Consider the following 21,010-nt stretch of genomic DNA (forward strand, 5'->3'; position numbering starts at 1 on the left):
TTAGAAGAAGCGATGAGGAGATCTGGTCGATGGTGATTTTGTTCCAGTTTCTTTGCAGAGTTGGTAGGGGGTGGTTGTTGGGTTTGGGCTTGTTGTAGGTAAAGTGAACGCAGCTGTGGTCAGTCCAGAGGAGAGCCATAGTGTGGCTGAAGGAGACATGATTGCTGGAGGTGAAGATAGGGTCGAGGGTGTGACCTGCGATATGGGTGGGGGAAGTGACCAGTTGTTTAAGTCCGAGGTTGGCGAGGTTGTCCAAAAGGGTGGTTGAGTTGCAGTCGTTGTTCTTTTCAAGGTGAAAATTGAGGTCTCCCAGAAGGATGTAGTCCTCGGAGGGGAGCGCGTGTGGAGTGATGAAGTCCGTGATGTCTTCACTAAATTGTGCGCGGGGTCCTGGTGGCCTGTAAAGGAGGGTGCCTCTGAGTGTGGTCTTGGGGTCGATGTGGATCTGGAAGTGAAGGTGTTCAGAGTTGGCGAGATTGACGTCTGAGCTGGTTGAGATGTGGATGGATTTCTTATGGACGATAGCGATTCCTCCTCCTGTGTGGCCGGTACGGTCCTTGCGTATGATCTTATAATCTTCTGGGATGGCAATGGTGATGTCTGGGGCGGAGGAGGCGTTCATCCATGTTTCTGTTAGGAAGGCGACGTCCGGAGAGATGGTGTCTAGTAGATTCCATAGGTCAATGGCGTGCCTGTGGACCGATCGGGTGTTGAGCAAGATGCATTGTAGGTGGTTGGGGTCGGGAATCTGTGGTGTGGTCGTAGCGGAGTTGTTGTCGGTGCCGATGAATTTGCAGGAGTAGCATGAGAAAGGTCCATGGGTGTGTCCAGGAGCGGCTTGGACGCAGTTGGGAGAGCGGCCGGGGTTAAGGGCTAGGAGGGTGGTGGCATCGTAGGTAATGCGGGAGGGCTGGGCAATGCGGGGGCCAGGGGGTCTGGCGCTGGGCGCGGTCCAGGCGCGGACGGGCGTAGACGGGCTTACCTTTGGCGCACCTTCGGCGTGTCCGTAGCGTGTGGACGCTGCGCGTGGGTGCATCTGTCCATAAATGGATAGTGGGGGGGCGGAGCGTGGGAGGGTCAGCTTGGGAGGCGGGAGCGGGGAGGAGACACTGGGGCAGGTAAACAAACAACAACAGCAAAATGGCGGTGGGGTAGCGCGATTTCAGCAGTCCCCGCGCTAAAGTTGCCAGATATCAGGAGCACTGATCAGAACAACAATATAAATTATAGCGCAGGAAAAACGCTATTAGTTAAAAGTTAATTACAATTCTTAACAGGAAGAAAAACGAAAAACGATACCAAGCGCTATACAGGAGCGCTATGCAGGGGAGAAGGCAGGCGCTGTGCAGCAGTACACTATTAGTTAAAAGTTAATTACAATTCTTAACAGACAGAAAAACGAAAAACGATACCAAGCGCTATGCAGGAGCGCTATGCAGGGGAGAAGGCAGGCGCTGTGCAGCAGTATACTCTCTGTGGGGTAGGGCTCGAGGAGGAGCGAGTGGGAGCGACCTCTGAGAGCGAGAGTCAGACGGTCACAGGGCAGAGGGGGACGGGGTCTGCAGGTCGATACTAGTGTGTGGGAGGGTCAGCTTGGGAGGCGGGAGCGGGGAGGAGACACTGGGGCAGGTAAACAAACAACAACAGCAAAATGGCGGTGGGGTAGCACGATTTCAGCAGTCCCCGCGCTAAAGTTGCCAGATATCAGGAGCACTGATCAGAACAACAATATAAATTATAGCGCAGGAAAAACGCTATTAGTTAAAAGTTAATTACAATTCTTAACAGGAAGGAAAACGAAAAACGATACCAAGCGCTATACAGGAGCGCTATGCAGGGGAGAAGGCAGGCGCTGTGCAGCAGTACACTATTAGTTAAAAGTTAATTACAATTCTTAACAGACAGAAAAACGAAAAACGATACCAAGCGCTATGCAGGAGCGCTATGCAAGGGAGAAGGCAGGCGCTGTGCAGCAGTATACTCTCTGTGGGGTAGGGCTCGAGGAGGAGCGAGTGGGAGCGACCTCTGAGAGCGAGAGTCAGACGGTCACCGTGACGGTCAGTTATGAGTGACCACTAGATGATGCAAAGGAGTATTGCACAAAAAGGATACTTGTAACATGTATTGTTACTTGCATCCTTTCCCTTAGCTACCTGTTCCCTGCTGCTCAGCGACTACAGACTGAGGGCTGGAAACTCATTAATCCAGCGTAAAGAGGTTATCGTCACCAGGAAGACTACTTTCCAGGAAATGTACGGGAGTGGGCAAGAATAGAAGGGTTAGACATGAGATACCCATGAGCCTAATAAGAATAATATTGAGGCTCCACACCAGCACTGGGGGAATCCTAGGACTAACGACTCTTGAGTTCTTCCAAGAACACCTTGATAACAGCATTCAAATAAGAACGGAATGCTCCCCTGTGTTGCATACTTGTGTGGCAGGTCTGCAGGACTTACGCAGGATGTCCATATGTTGCTGGGAGAGGCCTATGTAGCCAAGTTCTAGGACCTCAGGTACCAGATCAATAGATTGATTTGCTTGCTATCTGGGTTCCTGATCTGACCTTGGTCCAGCCTGTCGGGAGCCTCTTTTGGTGGCTGATTAATTTCTCTATTAGGGTTGAATACCAGTGCTGCTTGTCACAGGTGGGGGCCACCAGAATGACTTTTAGCAACATTTGCTGCATCTTCCGTACCCCCAGTGGAAGTAGCGTGAGAGACGGAAAAACAAAGGTAAATATCTCTGACCAGTTGATCCATAGTGCGAGGGTGTGGGTACTTAGAGGTGATTTTTTTTTTTCATTCTCGAGTGGCAATTAGGTCTACATCAAGTGTGTTAGGTGTGCCTTGCACTGGATGTACCAGTGTAGGACCTGCAAGTGGAGTTCCCTCTTGTGAACTTGCTGATGCGTCCTACTTAAGAGGTGCACTTAAGCCCTAGAAGACACTCTGCCATTAAGTGAAGGCTGTGGTAAAGGGCCGAATGACAGATGTCTGAGCCAGCAGGGGGTGGGGAAGGTAATGCCCCTCCTCCCGCTTCTGAAGACTGTCTGTCCTGATCTGGACTACTCTGCCTCAAATATGTGATAGGAATGCTTTGCTGACGAGGTGGACTGCCAAAAGCTAGGGTTAATTGATGTGGTGTCTCTGATGTTGCTGAGTCCACATATCCTGCACTATGTTGTCATCGAGGTGAGTTCCCCACCGGGCTTGGAAGACATCCTTATTAAATGTTACTTGTACAATGGGGTTTAGATAAGGACTTTCCTACAACAACTTTTTGGTGTACCACCACTGCAGAGAGTGATTGGCACTAGATCTAGCACTGTTGTAATGGGTGCATGTGTAGCCAGGCTCTCTGTCTGCTTCATGGGGGCTTTATGGTACAGTGCGTGGCACAGCGGCCAGGGCAGCTAACTACGGAGCATGGGGTTCACGGTTCGATCCCCGGCTCTGGCGGCAGCTTAGCTCAGCATCATGTGACTCTGGGCAATAGCTCACTTAATTTCACTTTGCAAAAAAATACTTTAAGTGATGAGGGTGAATGAACAAGGGGACTCTCTCGAACATCCAACTCTACCAGTAGCTGCTGAAGGTGGGGCTGCACTGAATCTAGAGAGCCCATTGATAAGAGTGTTTTAGGTCCCGAGTGGTCTTTCAGCCCCAGCAATAATTTTGATGTTGAAGAATGTTTCAGTGCTCATGGAGTTTCTGGTGTTAGTGGAGTTTTCAAATCCCAAGAGAGATTTTTGTGCCAGCGCCTAAAGAAATGTTGGTTTCAGGGACCTGTGAAAGATTTCGGGCTCAAAGGATGAGTTTGTTGAATGACTGAAGGAGAGAGCCTTTTCAGTTCCAAAGTCTTCAGTTGGTGCAGACTATGGCCAGAAAGCAGTGGTGCCCTGGATGGTTGTCTTTTAGGCCCTGGGCTCAGAGCCTGGGCCTTCCAGGAACAGCAACTGCAGGCCATCCCCAGACACACAGCAAAGGCAATACTTCTTCTCAGTCTCTCCAGCTCTTCTCCTTAGCAAAGGTTCCTCTTGAATTCCAGGAATGATCTAAAGTTGTGGGGTTTTAGGTCTAATACTTATACCCCAAAATGTCTTTGTTCTCTTTGTGCAAGGGGCTCTGAACCAAGTTCATACCAGTTCTAGGGGTACTCTGCCAGTGCACTACAACATCCTTTGTAAGTGTGGGCCTTGGTACCAGACACACCACAGAGGGGCAGAGCCAGCATTGTGGAAGGCAGGCACAGGCCTATTGAGATACAGGTGCTACTCCTCCCACCACTCCAATTGCAGTTCAGGACTATTCAGCCTAGTGCTGGCTCATCCAGGCTCCTGGAGCCACTGCACCTTCCCAGCCCCTGTCACTCCAAATCCTACCAGTCAATCCACAAACAGGCAGAAGCACACAGGATGGTTGAACAAGAAAATAGCCACTTTCTAAAAGTTCTATTTTCAAACACACAATTTAAAAACCATCTTTACTAAAAGATATGTTATTAAATCCTGAGTACAACTCCATTTTTGGATCTTATCCCTACAGGAAGATATGCTTGTAAAATGTTACAAAGCATTCCCCATTCTGTCCTGTGGGGCAAGATAGCCTTTCAATAGTGAAAAATTAAATTTACAGTATTTCACTATCAGGACATGGTACACACATAAGTACGTGTCCTACCTTTCACATATACTGCACCCTGCCTAGGGGCGTACCTTGCGCCTATCATAGTGGTGCCCTATATGTAAGAAAAGGTTAGGGACTGGCAAAGGGTTGCACTTGTCATGTCGACATGGCAGTTTACAAACTGCACGCAAGCACCACGGTGGCAGGCCTGAGACAACTTTTCAGGGCTACTTATGTGGGTGGCACAATCACTGCTACTAGCATACTTGTCACATTTCATTTACCAGCCCTGTCACACTCAGTGCACTTTACTAGAGACCCACTAGTAAAACAAATATGCCAATCAGGGAGAACCAATCACAGTAACAATTTACATAAAGAGCATATGCACTTTAACACTGATCAGCTGTGGCAAAGTGCCCAGAGTCCTATAGCCAACTAACAAAGGTCAGGAAAAAAGAAGGAGGAATAAGCAAAAAGTTTGGGGATAACCCTGCAAAAAGGGCCATCTCCAACAATGGTATAGGAGCATCTCTGCTCACATTGGTATCAAGTTTCTTTTTGGACTCAAATGTGAGGCAGGACTTGAATGTGGAGTCATCATAGCCGGGGTGAAGCAGAAATGGCAGACCTCATGGGGTGTCAGACCACGGAAATATGGAGTGGCACTGAGGACAGTATTGAAAGGGCACCTTTCTATTAATGTTGATGTATTCATGTCGATGAAACTCATGAGGCGAGGCCCTGGCGGTGAGGCGTCAGAGCAGGTCAGTGTCTGCAACACTGCTCTGTTGAAGAAACAGAACAGTAATCCTGTGGAATGTTTTCTGGTGCTAACGGAGTCTGAGTGCGAACAAGTCGACCCAAGTGATGAATATGAAGCTCTGTTTGTACACATCTGAACCTAATAGCAGAAAAAAACAACCCTACTTGAGTCGATACCAATGCACATTGCCAGGTAAGGAAGAAGTCCTTATGCCTTGTAACTTGAGAGACTTCTTCAAAGAAAAAAGACTTGTAAATGTCCAAGCCTAACACTAAATGGCAGGAGTAAGCAGAGCACGTGTACCTACATCAACACATGCTACACACGTAGAGTGTATTTTGTAATAACTTTACCCCTATTTTACACATTTGCACAAAAAACAGCAGCAAATTACAGGCAAATAAATCCCAGTGCAGGGATTAATGTTTTAATTAGATCTGATCGGAGAATCAAAAACCTTTGATGCCATTTGGCTAATATGCATTAAAGTTGAAATCAGAATTGTGCGAAAGTTGAAAATTGCATGAATAGCTTGTGTTTGACTACGTGAGAGGTTGGGTTCCTGCAGCAACCCCTGCTGCACATAACTGAAAACTATGCGCAGCGATGGTTATCCACAGGATGGATTTGTGCTGAAACTGGAATGTAGCCGGGCTCTCCAGGCAACCTCAACTGCATATAGCTGAAGCCCATGGACAATGTGGGGGGAGGCTGCAAAATCAAACAGACATTTCATCAAACACAGTCACACATACCATATACCCACCAGATATAACCACCCACACATCAGAAAATTATTGGAAATAAATCTTGCAAATGTCAATTTTCAATTAAAAAAGTCTCTGAAATGAACTAAAAATAAGCAGCTAAAAGTAAGTTATGAGCCATATCCTGGAAGATAATTTTTCCATTTTGCTCTAAAACACTAAGTACTTCGTCAAACTAACGGCAGTCCGCCCGCTGTATTTGTCTGTTGCGGCAACATACAGTGGACTGCCAGACAGCGGTCTTTTCTGCTGGCTAGCAGTACCTAGTCAGGCCGGCGGGTTTGTGCCGAGCCGATTTAGATGTTCCCGTTGTGCTATCGGTGTCCTAGCAGTGGTCTGCTGACAGACAGAGTTAGGGTGGAGTAGAGACTGGTAAGTGAAACTTATTAATGTTTTTCTATACATATGTCATGTCTAGAAAAACATATGTAGGCAATGTTTTATGTCCATTTGTGTTACAAAATTATGGCAACTCGCACAACATGCACACACTACTGAATTCCCACCCACAGGCACTGCTAGCACTACACCCGCAAGCACCACATCAATATTTTTTAAGGTTGAGACTGGGCAGTGCATGTGCTGCTTTTTGAGGTATGTTGTATTGAGTAAATGGGCTATCTGGGACTATAGGCACGCCCACCGCTTTTGGTTGTCTAGTTGGGCTGCTTTTTAAAATTCCTTTTCTCAGGTTGGTGAAGTTTGTGCATCTGACCTGCCTTTCAGTGCGTGCTTGGCTCCCTCCCAGCGACATCACCAATTGATTTTTTGGGGATGGCGAGCTCTTGCCATCTCTTGGCTCCTCGCTGGTACATCCTCCCCCCTCCCATCACATGCAAATGTAGTGCCCATTCATGTCGTTATCTGGAAGGGGAACATTTAGGCCCTTTTCTACGTGCCACTGGCCTGCTGAAGATCGTCATGGGATCCGGAGTGAATGTAATGGAAACCGGAGGTAAGATCAAGATTAAACTGGTCAGAGAACTGGAGGCATGATTAAGTATTGCAAATTATTCAATCCTTTACTGTGAGGGATGCTATGACCCATATGTCTGATTCCGGATGTCTGCGAGTGCACTGTTGGCCGCATAGTCTCCTGTCAATAGAGCTCTTTTGAGCCCACTCTCTTCAACTACACAGCCTGATTCAATATGCTGTGATCTCAAGTGCTCTTACAAAGTCCTGATGAAGACCCCAATCTAAGGATCTAATCACCTTGTACAAGGGGTCGACAAATTGACTATCACCATTACCATCACCATACAAGCCCTGATGATTGTAAATTATCAGTGTCCCTAAGTCCTATGCAGGGCACAAGTCCTAAAAAAAGAAGTGGGGGGACGCTGTCACCGGAAGTGACGTCACGATAGGAAGTGACATCACGAAAGGTAACGAGCTCCTCGTTCCAGAGAGGCCAAAGAGTGAAGGCCAGCTGTTTGGCAGGGGTGACCCCGGTAAAATAAGTGGGGGGACGCCGTCCACCCGCGTGGTACCCCGACTCGAGCCCTGGTCCTATGTATACTTACTGGAACAATTGACCAAAAGGTTGTGTTATATTAATCTGATGTATATATGTCACTATACCTCTCCTTGGTCCTTTACCCAGTCACTTTAAACCCAACACTCCTACCCATCCTTCCCTTACACTAGAGCACTTTGATTATGTATTGATCTATAATGCTAGAGCAACTTAATTGCCGAAACAAACGTGCTTAACGTGCTTTTGAAAATACATTGCATGAAATGCAGAGTATGAATAACTGACGTTGTGAATGTCATTAATTCTTTTTTTTTAATTGGTGCTTCTGTGACCATTTGTCTGTTATACTGCTATTTCTACCCAGGTCTGGTAGCATTTCGGGTTACCCCATTGATACTCAATAACATCTAAATCAGGCCCTAAAACAAAATCACTACAAAAAACCACTTCAAGTGCGAAAGCCAAAAATACTATGTCAAAGCACATTCAGTGTCCCTCAAAAGTCATTTCTAAAGAGTTAGAGATAGTGCCATCATTTTGAAGGCCTTCATAGGCTCCCTTCAAAATGAGACTTGGGGGTCCTCATATACAAATATTTTTCATGCAGCTGAGGCATCATGCCCCCTGAAGCAGCTTAGTAGCCCCCACAAAAGAGGCTGAAATCATAGGGGTCTCCTATGGAACCACTTCCAAGGGGTTCAGGAAACACGTTAAGGCAACCGTAGAGGAGCTGGTGACCCGCTGCTCCAAGTTTGTGTACTACATGCTCTTCTGGGCATACACTTTCATTTGTGCTTATGCTTGGGATAGTACCTAGTCAAACACTTTCACAATTCCTCTGGCACAAACTAGGGTCCTGTGTCGCTTCCGTATTACAAATCCAGAGGTCATCACTATGCAGCTGGCGATTTTAAAGCATTTGTATACAAATGAGTAGAAAGGGGACCTGACAGTACTTAGAATGTGAAGTAAGATACATAAGTAGCTAAAACTGTTTTGGTCAACAAATCAATACTAAATGCTTCTACTCATTATCATATTCCTTGCTTGACCAAGTAAGTAACAAGAAAGAGAACATATTAACTGAAAGCAAAGGTTAAAAAAAATCACATCTGTCTTCAGTAATTGTCATGCATTTATTAATAAAGGAAACACTTAACATCGATTGAAATGAATGTATTCGGTACCTACTTTTGCTGTCATTTTAGCCAAGAGCTCCTGCAGATCCATGATGCCTTGGACCAGACTCAAGAAATCACTGCAGGTGGGGCATGCTCAATAAAAAAAGAAAATGAAAATAAATATAAATTTTCAAATATCCAGCTATTGAGTACATTTCTCTTTATCTGCACTTAAAACATTCATTCTATAGGTTTGACCAATTTACCACAACATAGTCAACATTCCCCTTTTAATAGACCATTCTGGACCAGGGATGTCAAAAGTAGGCCCAATATGGGCATATTCCTTCTCCATTTCATTATGTGATAATCAATTTCATTTAGAACATCACCTGTAACATTATTGCACTTGATATCCTGAACATCTTCTTTAATAGGTCTCTTCTGGACCTATTTTGGACTCTTCTGCTCTACATATGGATAGCATCAAAGGTTGCAGCAATGTTTATTTTTCTCTTCTCAATGCACTTAAGGTCTGTAAGAATATCAGTTTAGCCTGGTTGCATCTTATGATAATGTTTAATGATGGCTAGTGGTTAAAGGTGCTATATTTGTTGGATTAGCCAAAAGTCCTAGGTTAACTAATGTACTTTTAGTATTTCTATCTGTATTTATGCATGTTTATTTTTTATTGCAAAGAGAAACGTTCCCAATATATTGAATGAGTAAGTGAACTCTCACATTTGGATGCATGTTGGGTTTCAATTCTGTAATTGACACACCATACAACAAATCACTAATCTGACACTTGCACCATTTTATGAAATGGACAGTAACTACTATTTAACCTTCCTTGCTGTCAGTAGGTCCAGCTATCCGATGATTTATAGCACCATGGATCACTAAAAAGAAGAACTAATGTGATGTTTTCTATATTTTAAAAAATAAATCCATACAAGGCTGTAGATTGCTTCCTGTCTATTTAGCTGTAGCATTCTACATGCTTGGACAACTGTGAGTGACACACACACAACCCAATGCTCTGTATATGGAAGAAACCATTAGTAATTGGTCAACTGCAATTTCCACCAAAGAAGGTATTCAGAGCTGATCATTCGGTGAGGGCTTACAGTCATAAACATGTAAGAAGATAGGTGAATACATGTTGATTACCCAGTACATCTATGATGGATTTATCTGGCTTTAAAAGCACTGTGGACATCCCATACATGAATGGCAGCTTGGCATGGATCTATCAGGAATTCCAAAGGAATTATGGGGTATATTACCAACAACTAGCGATAATTTTTGTCTCTAACTTGTTTAGAGACAAAAATTATCGCCGCACATCGGCGATTTTTATCGCAGATAAACCTTGCTATTAGCAAGGTTTATCGCAAATGCGATAAAAATCGGCCAAAATGCATGAATATCGCTGAAAAGTCAGCGATATTCATGCATTACCGAGCTAATGCTCTTAGCCATGTTATCCACCTCCCGTTGGATAACATGGTGAAGAACTGCTCAGGGGCAGGTGTTAGCTTTTGGAGATATTCGCGCTTAGCGCGAATATCTCCAAAAGTTGGTAATAGGAGATAGCGATGTTAGCGACTGTTTCCAGTCGCTAACATCTTGGCACGCCCACTTTGCATGTCATTAGTGATAAATATCACTGACATGTAAAGCGGGGCCCAAGATGGTCGCTATCTCCTATTAGCTGTCACTAACTGGTGTTAGCGACAGCTTGGTAATAGGGAGATAATTTTATCTCCGCTTTCTTGGCTTTTAAAGCCAAAAAAGCGGAGATAAACCCCTTGATAATATACCCCTAAGTATTTAGAATTCCATCTGTGCTTCGTGAATCCATACAATGGGTTACCATATGATTCCATTTGACTGGGATGCAAAGTATCAACTTCTGGGCTCTTTATACACTTATGCATTCTGGTAAAGGTTGCATTCGTTTGTACTAAAAAACAATCTTGCTAACAGTCAAGTGTTAACGGAAAGCCCAGCAATGGATACTTTGTATCTTGATGACGTTAGACAAGATATATATTCAATGAAATCAGGCATGGCACACTGAGCCAATCCGTTTTTTTACCATATCGCTTGTAGACAAACATTGCAATAGGAAGAGTTCAACTATGGAACACAGCATGCAAAGTGTCATTTGTTAAAACATCACGATAGGCGTCAAGTAACACACACATTATAAGATAACTTGTCAGGTACACCAAGTACATTTCTATAAAATATGTACTGTTCCACTATATATCGATACCTCTACTTTCAATATTGAATTAGATTTTTGAAAAAGAGTGAAAAATATATTTGAGTGACTTTTTTTTACCATTTTCAAAAATATGTTGCAAAAATAGGTTTATATTTATAAACTGGCCTGATTAGGGAAAAATTCAACTTGCACTACACAGTGATAGACTGGGTAATTACTCAGAACGCATCCCAAACCATCAGTATATACATACTATGCCACCTCAGTTGTGACTGAGCTATGTGCAAATCAGTCATGACCCTGCTGCAACAGGGACAGTCTAGCGAGAATTGTGAGGCCAGGTTCTCCCTGAAACAGAACACCGGCAACCCTGGCTGGATCCATAAATTAGGTGAAATAGTGTGCAAAATAACAATGGACTTGGATGCGTCCCAAAAATCACTAGTGGCTAAAAATAATTTGAAGAATTTCACTCATCACTTTTTTGTGTATACTACAGTGTGAGGCACAATGTATGAAGAGTATGCCCAAACATGGGTCCCATGCTCACTCTGTCACTGGAACAAAGATACACCCAACTAAAGTGCCCCAATCACTACAAAACCGTTTTTAGGTGCTGGTGTTCCGGGGCAGAGACTACCAGGCTGGACTGTTCCTATTATGCAGGTGACTAACGGCTTGGGTGAACTTTGGTAGGCTGAGGTGGCTACAGCCCTGTAGGGATGACCCCATGAGCTCGGCAAAGTGCCTTGAGGTTCTCTCTCTCATTACAAGGTGGAGTGTTACAAATAAACTTAGACCTGAGTGTTTGCTTTTGATCCTTGAAGGACCCAGGAAAAAGTGTCTATCACTGTCACCTCATCACAGAGAGGAGTGGGGTCAGTAACTCTCTCCGACTGCCATCCCACTCGGTCATTATTATTGGACCGCTGGCACCTAAGGTCAGCCAATGAGGGGAGGTGGCAGTCCCAACTGTCCAAAACCACCGCGGTTTCCCCCCTGGGGCGCTGCAATTGGTAAGTTTTATGTTTTTTAACATTTGGTGTATTTTCCTGTGTGTGAATATATGGATCTATGTATGTGTATTTGTGAGTGCGTGTTGTGAACTGTTGTGTGTGATCGCGTGTGACTGCATGGATGCGACTGTTGTGCTATTCTGTCCCACTGCTCCTCCTCTGCTCAAGTAAGCAGCTACCACTGGCAGTCATATATATATTTTAGTTGTTTAGATTCATATGATGGTCCACGTCAACAACATGAATAGCATATTTTCAGGATATTGAAACAACATACAATGAACCTGAATGGAACTCTTCACATGGTCAGTTGTTATCTTGAAACTCTGGTTTGGCTTTCTCCCTCCTGAACTAAAACAGGCTTTAGTCCAGAGTGATCTAACGCTGTTAGCAAATAGAACCAGTCCTGTACAAGCGGATCTCTTTATATACACCAATGTCCATCATGCAGAGACAAAGGACCATGCATCTAACTCGCCATGGATCATTGAGCTGTTGGTTAAGGAAGCTAGAGTACCCTGTAGAGCGTCAAGAACACCAGCTGGTAGGTAGATCTAGCTCAGCTACATTTCCAGAGAGTGCCAAGGATTCATTTGAACTGTTGTCTTGTGCTTGCCAAAAAAATGCATCAGTATCAGCATGCTTTTCTCAAGAAATTGCTACTTACTGCGGTTCAGATTCGGGCACTGTGTGATGTATGCATTGGGCACCAGCATAATCTTCACATCCTGGATGGTACCCTTCAAAGAGAAAATGAAGCATTTTGAGAAAATGAAACATTTTTAGAAGAACCGCAGTTTTCAACCCAAATAGAGAACAAGTTGAGAACGTCTCATGTACTAAGGTATCACAATGAATGGTGTACAAAAGATGGTCTTGTCCTGTTATTTTGCACTTGCTGTGTCTAAAGCACATACTTCCAAAATAAGAAAAAAGAGTTCATGCATGAACTGCGGACAGAGAGAGGCAGTCGCTGTTCACTGCACAGAGAGGCATTCACTCTTCACTGCACAGAGAGACAGTTGCTGTTCACTGCACAGAGAGGCAGTCAGTGTTCACTGCAAAGAGAGGGAGTCACTCTGCGCTGCAGAGAGAGACAGTCACTTTTCACTGCAAAGAGAGTCAGTCACTCTTCATTAAAGAGAGAGGGAGTCACTCTTCACTGCAGAGAGAGGGAGTCACTGTTCACTGCAGAGAGAGGGAGTCACTGTTCACTGCAGAGAGAGGGAGTCACTCGTCATTGCAGAGAGAGGGAGTCCCTATTCACTGCAGAGAGAGGGAGGCACTGTTCACTGCAGAGAGAGAGAGGCACTGTTCACTGCAGACAGAGGGAGTCACTGTTCACTGCAGAGAAAGGCAGTTACTCGTCACTGCAGAGAGAGGCAGTCACTCGTCACTGCAGAGAGATGGAAGTCACTCGTCACTGCAGAGAGAGGGAGTTACTGTTCACTGCAGAGAGAGGCAGTCACTCGTCACTGCAGAGAGAGGCAGTCACTCGTCACTGCAGAGAGAGGCAGTCACTCGTCACTGCAGAGAGAGGGAGTCACTGTTTACTGCAGAGAGAGGCAGTCACTCGTCACTGCAGAGAGAGGGAGTCACTGTTCACTGCAGAGAGAGGGAGTCACTGTTCACTGCAGAGAGCGGGAGTCACTGTTCACTGCAGAAAGAGGGAGTCACTGTTCACTGCAGAGCGAGGGAGGCACTGTTCACTGCAAAGAGAGGAAGTCACTCGTCACTGCAGAGAGAAGGAATCACTGTTCACTGCAGAGAGGGGCAATCACTCTACACTGCAGAGAGAGGGAGTCACTGCTGTCACTGTCACTGTCACTGTCACTGCTGAGAGAAGCAATCACATTTCACTGTTCACTGCAGAGACAGGCAGTCACTCTTCACTGCAGAGAGAGGCAGTCACTCGCCACTGCAGAGAGAGGCAGTCACTCGTCACTGCAGAGATAGGGAGGCACTGTTAACTGCAGACAGAGGGAGTCACTGTTCACTGCAGACAGAGGGAGTCACTGTTCACTGCAGAGAGAGGCAATCACTCTTCACTGCAGAGAGAGGGAGTCACTGCTGTCACTGTCACTGCTGAGAGAAGCAATCACATTTCACTGTTCACTGCAGAGACAGGCAGTCACTCTTCATTGCAGAGAGAGGCAGTCACTCGTCACTGCAGAGAGAGGCAGTCACTCGTCACTGCAGAGAGCGGGAGTCACTGTTCACTGCAGAATGAGGGAGTCACTGCTCACTGCAGAGCGAGGGAGGCACTGTTCACTGCAAAGAGAGGAAGTCACTCGTCACTGCAGAGAGAAGGAATCACTGTTCACTGCAGAGAGAGGCAATCACTCTTCACTGCAGAGAGAGGGAGTCACTGCTGTCACTGTCACTGTCACTGTCACTGCTGAGAGAAGCAATCACATTTCACTGTTCACTGCAGAGACAGGCAGTCACTCTTCACTGCAGAGAGAGGCAGTCACTCGTCACTGCAGAGAGAGGCAGTCACTCGTCACTGCAGAGAGCGGGAGTCACTGTTCACTGCAGAAAGAGGGAGTCACTGTTCACTGCAGAGCGAGGGTGGCACTGTTCACTGCAGAGAGAGGAAGTCACTCGTCACTGCAGAGAGAGGGAATCACTGTTCACTGCAGAGAGAGGCAGTCACTCGTCACTGCAGAGAGAGGGAGTCACCGTTCACTGTAGAGAGAAGCAATCACATTTCACTGTTCACTGCAGAGACAGGCAGTCACTCCACTGCAGAGAGAGGCAGTCACTCGTCACTGCAGAGAGAGGCAGTCACTCGTCACTGCAGAGAGAGGGAGTCACTGTTCACTGCGTCTGACTTGTGACTTCTGCCCTTCATGCACGAGTTAAAAGAATCTTTTAAACAGTGGACACACTTGATAACAGGCACTCAAGCTCTCCTCGGAGCAAGCGCAATAATTCCAGATACAGCCACTGGTATTCGGTTGAAATCAAAAACATTAACATCGTTAATTGATGTATTGAAAAAAACTGAGAAACATTTTTCCAAGCAGATTGCAATTAAATTCAAGCAACAGATCTGATCACTTGTGGTTTTATCTTGCAATGTTCAGCTTCGAATTTAACAGCAAACCATAACTTTTTACATGAATGTTCCTGCCTTCGGCTTTGTTTTATGACGAAGATATAAATATAAGAGAAGTGATATCTTCTCGATATCATGGCGTGTAGTATCGAAAGTGTCTGCAGATGGCTGGAGGAAATCCTGAATACTTTGCATATCTTGGCATAAGAATTGCAAACATAAAAAATGTAACAAAATGGTCACAAAAGAATGGCGATTAAAATATCTAGCTTTAAAAAGGGGTCCAGGTCTCTCCTACAATAAATGTTTTCCGTTGTGTACCTTTCATCATTCCCATTGGTGGTGGAAATTACATAGCAAGCCACCTACATAAAGAGGCATAGGGCCTTAAGTCTGCAGCACCAGTGATTAAGCTATGGTTCCTGGCTTATTCAATACTTATCTCCGCACAATAAGGCGAGCTTGGCTGAATGTGTGTTCAGTTGTTGCTCGGGTGAACAAAGTGTACCCTTCAAAGGCTGCCAGCGAGCAGGGCCTCCCACGTGCAACATGTTCCCAGAGAGCATTATGACCAAACAATCTGCTTGCACTTTCGCTTTGCTGCACTGCTCTCTTCTTCTGCTCAGATACTTGAAGTAAATGCCAATCGTAACCTAACTGACTTGATTGAACCGAAGACATTCACGTGGGCAGACAGGATGAATGGTGTTAACTTTTGAGAAACTAAGGGGCATATTATCAAGGGGGTTTATCTCCGCTTTTTTGGCTTTAAAAGCCAAGAAAGCGGAGATAAAATTATCTCCCTATTACCTAGCTGTCGCTAACACCAGTTAGCGACAGCTAATAGGAGATAGCGACCATCTTGGGCCCCACTTTGCATGTCAGTGATATTTATCACTAATGACATGCAAAGTGGGCGTGCCAAGACGTTAGCGACTGGAAACAGTCGCTAACATCGCTATCTCCTATTACCAACTTTTGGAGATATTCGCGCTAAGCGTGAATATCTCCAAAAGCTAACACCTGCCCCTGAGCAGTTCTTAGCCATGTTATCCAATGGGAGGTGGATAACATGGCTAAGAGCATTAGCTCGCTAATGCATGAATATCGCTGACTTTTCAGCGATATTCATGCATTGCGGCCGGCTTTTATCGCATTTGCGATAAACCTTGGTAATACCAAGGTTTATCTGCGATAAAAATTGCCGCAGCTCAGCGGTAAATTTTTGTCTCTAACCAAGCAATAGCGATAATTATCGCTATTGCTTGGTAATATGCCCCTAAGTTGTAGGAGTACAGTCCATGTTGTTAAGACATAATAGTGACATAACATTGAGAGAGGTTATGTTTTTCGAGTTCTGAAAGAGTGGATGTAATTCAAAGTTAATTTGTGCAGTAGTTGTACTGAATATAGCACTGATGACTTCATAGTTATCACTGCTGTATTCAGTACAACTTCAAAGTTATGACAAACAGATTAGATACTGAAGAGAAAACAGGCTTAGTTCTCGTCCTATGCTGTCCATGTCACATTGCACATTTTATTGCACAATCAGGGGGAATTTCAAAAAATGGAAGGATGTTGGATATGTGCCGCTTTTCTTACCATGTGTCCATATAGCTATCACAGAAAAAAATCACGTGACACTCCCTCTGTAGTACCAAATGCACCAGGCACTAAAATGCATCAGAGCCTTCATTCAGAGGAATTTTCTTATTAATATGGAGTGGCCTCTCATAAAAATGAGAGAATCCACACAGCTCAGCGCATGATCTATTGCAAAGGTGAAAAGAATAGCTCATAGGAGGTGCAAAATGTGTTCCAACTATGAGATGAAGCGAACCCCTCCCAAGAGGTGAGTCCCCTCCCCCTCACTCAGCCGTTTCAATTGCGTCCCTCCTAACCTTTAACCACACCACTGACAATGTGCTATGGTGCCAAAAAAGGTCGCAGTTTATTAAAACATCACGTTATACATATCGCAAGTCTCATGGTCATTAATAACCCTCATGTTAACACATTTATCGTCTTTGCAATCATAGTTGTTACAGTCTTCAGAAAGACCAATTTCTGGGGAGGGGCCCACTGCCTGGGCCACTGTTTCACGGTGTTACGCTTCAACTTGCTACCGATTTGGTGGGTGTCCGTCTGGACCTGGCTGTGCCGCAAGTGCCATCTCGCTTGCCTTCGTCCCCTTCTTGGCACCTCCCTGCTCCTCCAGGTCCCTGCCGTGCGGCATCCCAAGGACCCTGTGTGAGCGCTTCATCTATCCAGCCTGAGGCTGAGTTCCGACATCTCGCTCCTTTGGTACCCCTGCCGTGAGGCATCCCAAGGGCCCTGTGGGAGCATCACATCTACTCTGTCTGTGGCTGTGTGCCGTTCTTGTCTCCCTCAGTACCCCTGCCGTGAGACAACCCAAGGGCACTGTGTGAGCCTTCCAACTACCTCTAGTAATTTATCTCATTTGTCTATCTTTCTAGGGTTTCTTCCGCTTCACCTCTACCCCTGCGGCTGCGATGCCCACCTTTTCTCTGGAGTGGGTGGGTGGGATTCTGATTTCCTGTCCCATGAGGGGGGAGCGTGTGCTAAGAGGGCCTTGCACCCCCTTCTTATTCCCCCTCACTGCTTACAAGCTTGTCACCTAATTGGGTGAGCCGTAGTTTGCGCTGGGATGACCAATCCTGGTCCCCCATTTCGCTGGCATGAGTGGTGAGTGCCGTGGGTTTCCTGCCTCTGGGCCTCACCCAATTGGGGCCGGTTTGTCCCGGGCCCCCATTGCCTTCCCCGGCCTGGGCTCCATTCAGTTACTGTGAAGAACGTAGCATCCAGGCTTCTCCTGGGCAGCACAAAATTCCAATCTGTGGCTAAGGAAATTAAAAATCTGCACTAGCTTCCAGTAATAACTTGGATCACGTTCCAGGCCTTATGTTTCACGTATAAGGCGCTTCCTAAAACAGACCCCCAGTTTTTGAGGCAGTCCTTGAAATGGTACTCCTCAACTCATACAGGCCCTTTCGCTCAGCAGGGGCAAACATCATGCCTATAGAAGCCGAAAGGTAAACTGGGGGTCAAAAGTTTCATATCAGGCTCCATTAAACTGTGGAATAGCTTACCGAATCACATAAGGGCCCTGCCTTCACTGGTTATTTATTAACTAGGGCTAGAATAGTCTGCTCAGGACTGCTAGTGCCCAGACACTTCTGGTATTCCTGCACTCAGTAAATTGTTGAAACATAAAATAACATTGGCACGGGGGACGTGGCTAGCGCCCGCAGAAGATGGCGGTGTTCCCGTGACTCTCCCGGGAGGCGGCGGCGGCGAAGTGCTTGGCGTGACTCCCTCTCCTCTCCAAAGATGCTGGTTCATGGGAAAGGCTGTGGGAAGCCTTGAAGCACCGGCGGAAATCCTTTTTCCCGACTTCTGGAGCTGCGGTCGACCTCTTTGTGGACTCCCGCCTGACGCAGATCCTGGTGTGGGCGCGGCCGCCATTTCCCGGGTCCCGCTGACGGAGCACCGCTCCAAGCGGCAATCAGGGATTTGCTTATGTACGGCCTCAGTTCTCTCTACTAACGCCTCTCCCTCACTCATGTGCCCTAAGTGACTTGCCTGCCTTTTCTGCTATGCCGCATGTGGTGACTTTCTGTGGTGAGGGTGCGGCCGCCATTTCACGGACCCGCTGACAGAGGTCTGCTCCAAGCGGCATTCCGGTATGCATAAACGTTGCGGTTAAAGCCTTTTCATGCCGCTTTCTCCTCACCTTTAAGTTCAGGCTTGGTGTACACTTATAATTGTGCCTATTATTTATTAATTGCCTCACGTTGCGAATTCACATGCAGGCTCCTACCGTCACTCTCCACTTCATCATTTCACCAGTCTGTTTTACGACGTGCCTTATCATATGCTGCTGACGATGCTACTGCATGATTGTTTTAACATTTTCATGCTCTGCCTCTTGATTTTGCAGTTGTTAAACAGGATTTTCTTGCACCAAACCTTGCAAAAGTGATTTATTTACCATCACTCTACGATTGTTGAATACCCACGCACTTCTGTTCTATCAGCTTTTGAAGCCTCATAGTTTTTCTCCACTTACCAATGGTGCAATAACTTTCCCACACGTTTAACTGCTCCTCAATTAACTGACTTTCCACATTCGCATCATATGCTGCACAGTACATTGTTTTACTATTTTGAGACTTTATGGTTATGCATTTTAATCAAAACATGCATGTTTCTTTTCTTTTATTACATAATCTTTGCTTCAACATTGACAATTTTTCTTTTGACTCTCTTTTGTGTCCGGATATAGTTTTGTCAAACTAATATTATGTGTATAATAGGCACTTGAGCTTACTGACGTCACGCAAGCGGCATTACTATTCTCTGCCTTATCCTATTGCCTTGTTTGTTATACTTCTGATGCATTTCAGTTATCTGCTGAGCTACGCTTGTTTCTTTGGCTCTTGCCTATCTATATTGTCATTTTTTTTTCAGTGGTGATTGGCATTTTAGGTGCTTTTCACTCGCTTTGGCTTATATTGTTCACCTCATTCATGGGCAGGCTATCAAAGGACTTACACAAGCCATCTACCTCCTCGCGCGAATTCCTCATTCATACAAGCTCACGTTATCAGTGTTTAACAATGGAGGATTCAATAGAGGCATCGCCCAAAGGTTCACCAACACTATCAGCTTCATCAGTCTCCTCTGCTACTAAAGGTGCTGTTAAAAGGTTAAAAAAAGATCCTCCCTCTCCTCCCAAAAAGCCCAATACAGTCACCATGGACATTTTATTGGAAGAAATAAGGGCATTGCGTCTTTCATGGAAGAGACTAAAGCCACACTACAATTGATTTCTGAGAAATGGCTGAATGTTGATGGACGTGTCACACAGTTAGAGCAAAATGTTTCCTCTCTGAATTCTTCTATATCCAAGGTTGACCCGTTATGTGGCCAAGTTTCCGATCTCCATAAGCAAATTGAAAGTTTAGAAAACAGAAATAGAAGAAATAATCTACGCATTTACGGCCTTCCGGAAGGTACAGAAGGTTCAGACCCCCGGTCTTCTTCAAATCTTTTCTACCAAAAGTTCTACAACTCCCTGACAGCACTAGTCTCAACATACAAAGGGCACATCGTCTAGGTCCTCCTCCCAGTGCGACGTCTGCTGCTGCCACCAGGAGACCAAGGGGCATTATCATTTATTTCCTGGAGTGTACTGATCTGCTTAAAATTGTGTCAGCTGCTAGAGCAATGAAGCGTATTACTTGGTCAAGAAATCCTCTCTTTTTTTCACAGGATTGTGCTAAATCCACCGCTGACCGACGCAAGAAATTCCTCGCCCTTCGACATCAGCTTCGATCGCTGGGAGCACGTTTTGGGTTATTTCATCCGTGCCTTTTCAAGGTGACTTTCAATAACAAAACTACTACTTATGAGTACCCGCTGAAGCTGAAGGGTTTTCTTTACTCACACACTGCAGCTGCGATGGATATTGCTTCCATTTCTCATTCTATTTAATTTTTATTGTTGATGATGCATGGTTCTGCTTACCTTGTAACTGATATTTTTTGAATGCTAGTTTTAGGATCTGTTTAATTTTGTTCACTAATTTTTCTCCTGATTCTTCTTGTTATTTACGTATTGTTCTTGTTTTCCCCCATACAGATTTCCTTTCCATGTGCTACTCCCCTCTCTTTCGTCTGGGAGTCTACTGAGTTGCTTTCCCTTCCCGCCTTCCCTCACGAGTTTCGGACCCGTCATTGTTCTATGTGGCCTCCATCCTCCCTCCCTGTATATGTCTCACATGTTACGTAAGTTATGTTTTCCCTTGAATATCTTACTTTACTCTGTCATCCTTTTCTTTCTTTCCTTGTATCTCTTCTTGCATATTCCATTTGCTCGTCCTTTTGATTCCACACTCTTTTCTGATCTT

General features: G+C 45.3%; 1 protein-coding gene across 1 annotated transcript in view; it reads right to left on the bottom strand.

Annotated features, from left to right (window-relative positions):
• Nucleotides 1–21,010, bottom strand: part of NELL1 (neural EGFL like 1) — a 3,494,430-nt gene that overhangs the window by 2,895,054 nt on the left and 578,366 nt on the right. The window contains exons 6-7 of the mRNA XM_078684549.1: nucleotides 12,682–12,754; nucleotides 8,833–8,915 (exon numbers count right to left, since the gene is read on the bottom strand). Coding sequence (XP_078540675.1) covers nucleotides 8,833–8,915; nucleotides 12,682–12,754 — 156 coding nt within the window. The remainder of the gene's footprint in view (nucleotides 1–8,832; nucleotides 8,916–12,681; nucleotides 12,755–21,010) is intronic.

This window comes from Lissotriton helveticus, chromosome 3_2 (genome assembly GCF_964261635.1).
Source record: "Lissotriton helveticus chromosome 3_2, aLisHel1.1, whole genome shotgun sequence".
NCBI lineage: Eukaryota > Metazoa > Chordata > Amphibia > Caudata > Salamandridae > Lissotriton > Lissotriton helveticus.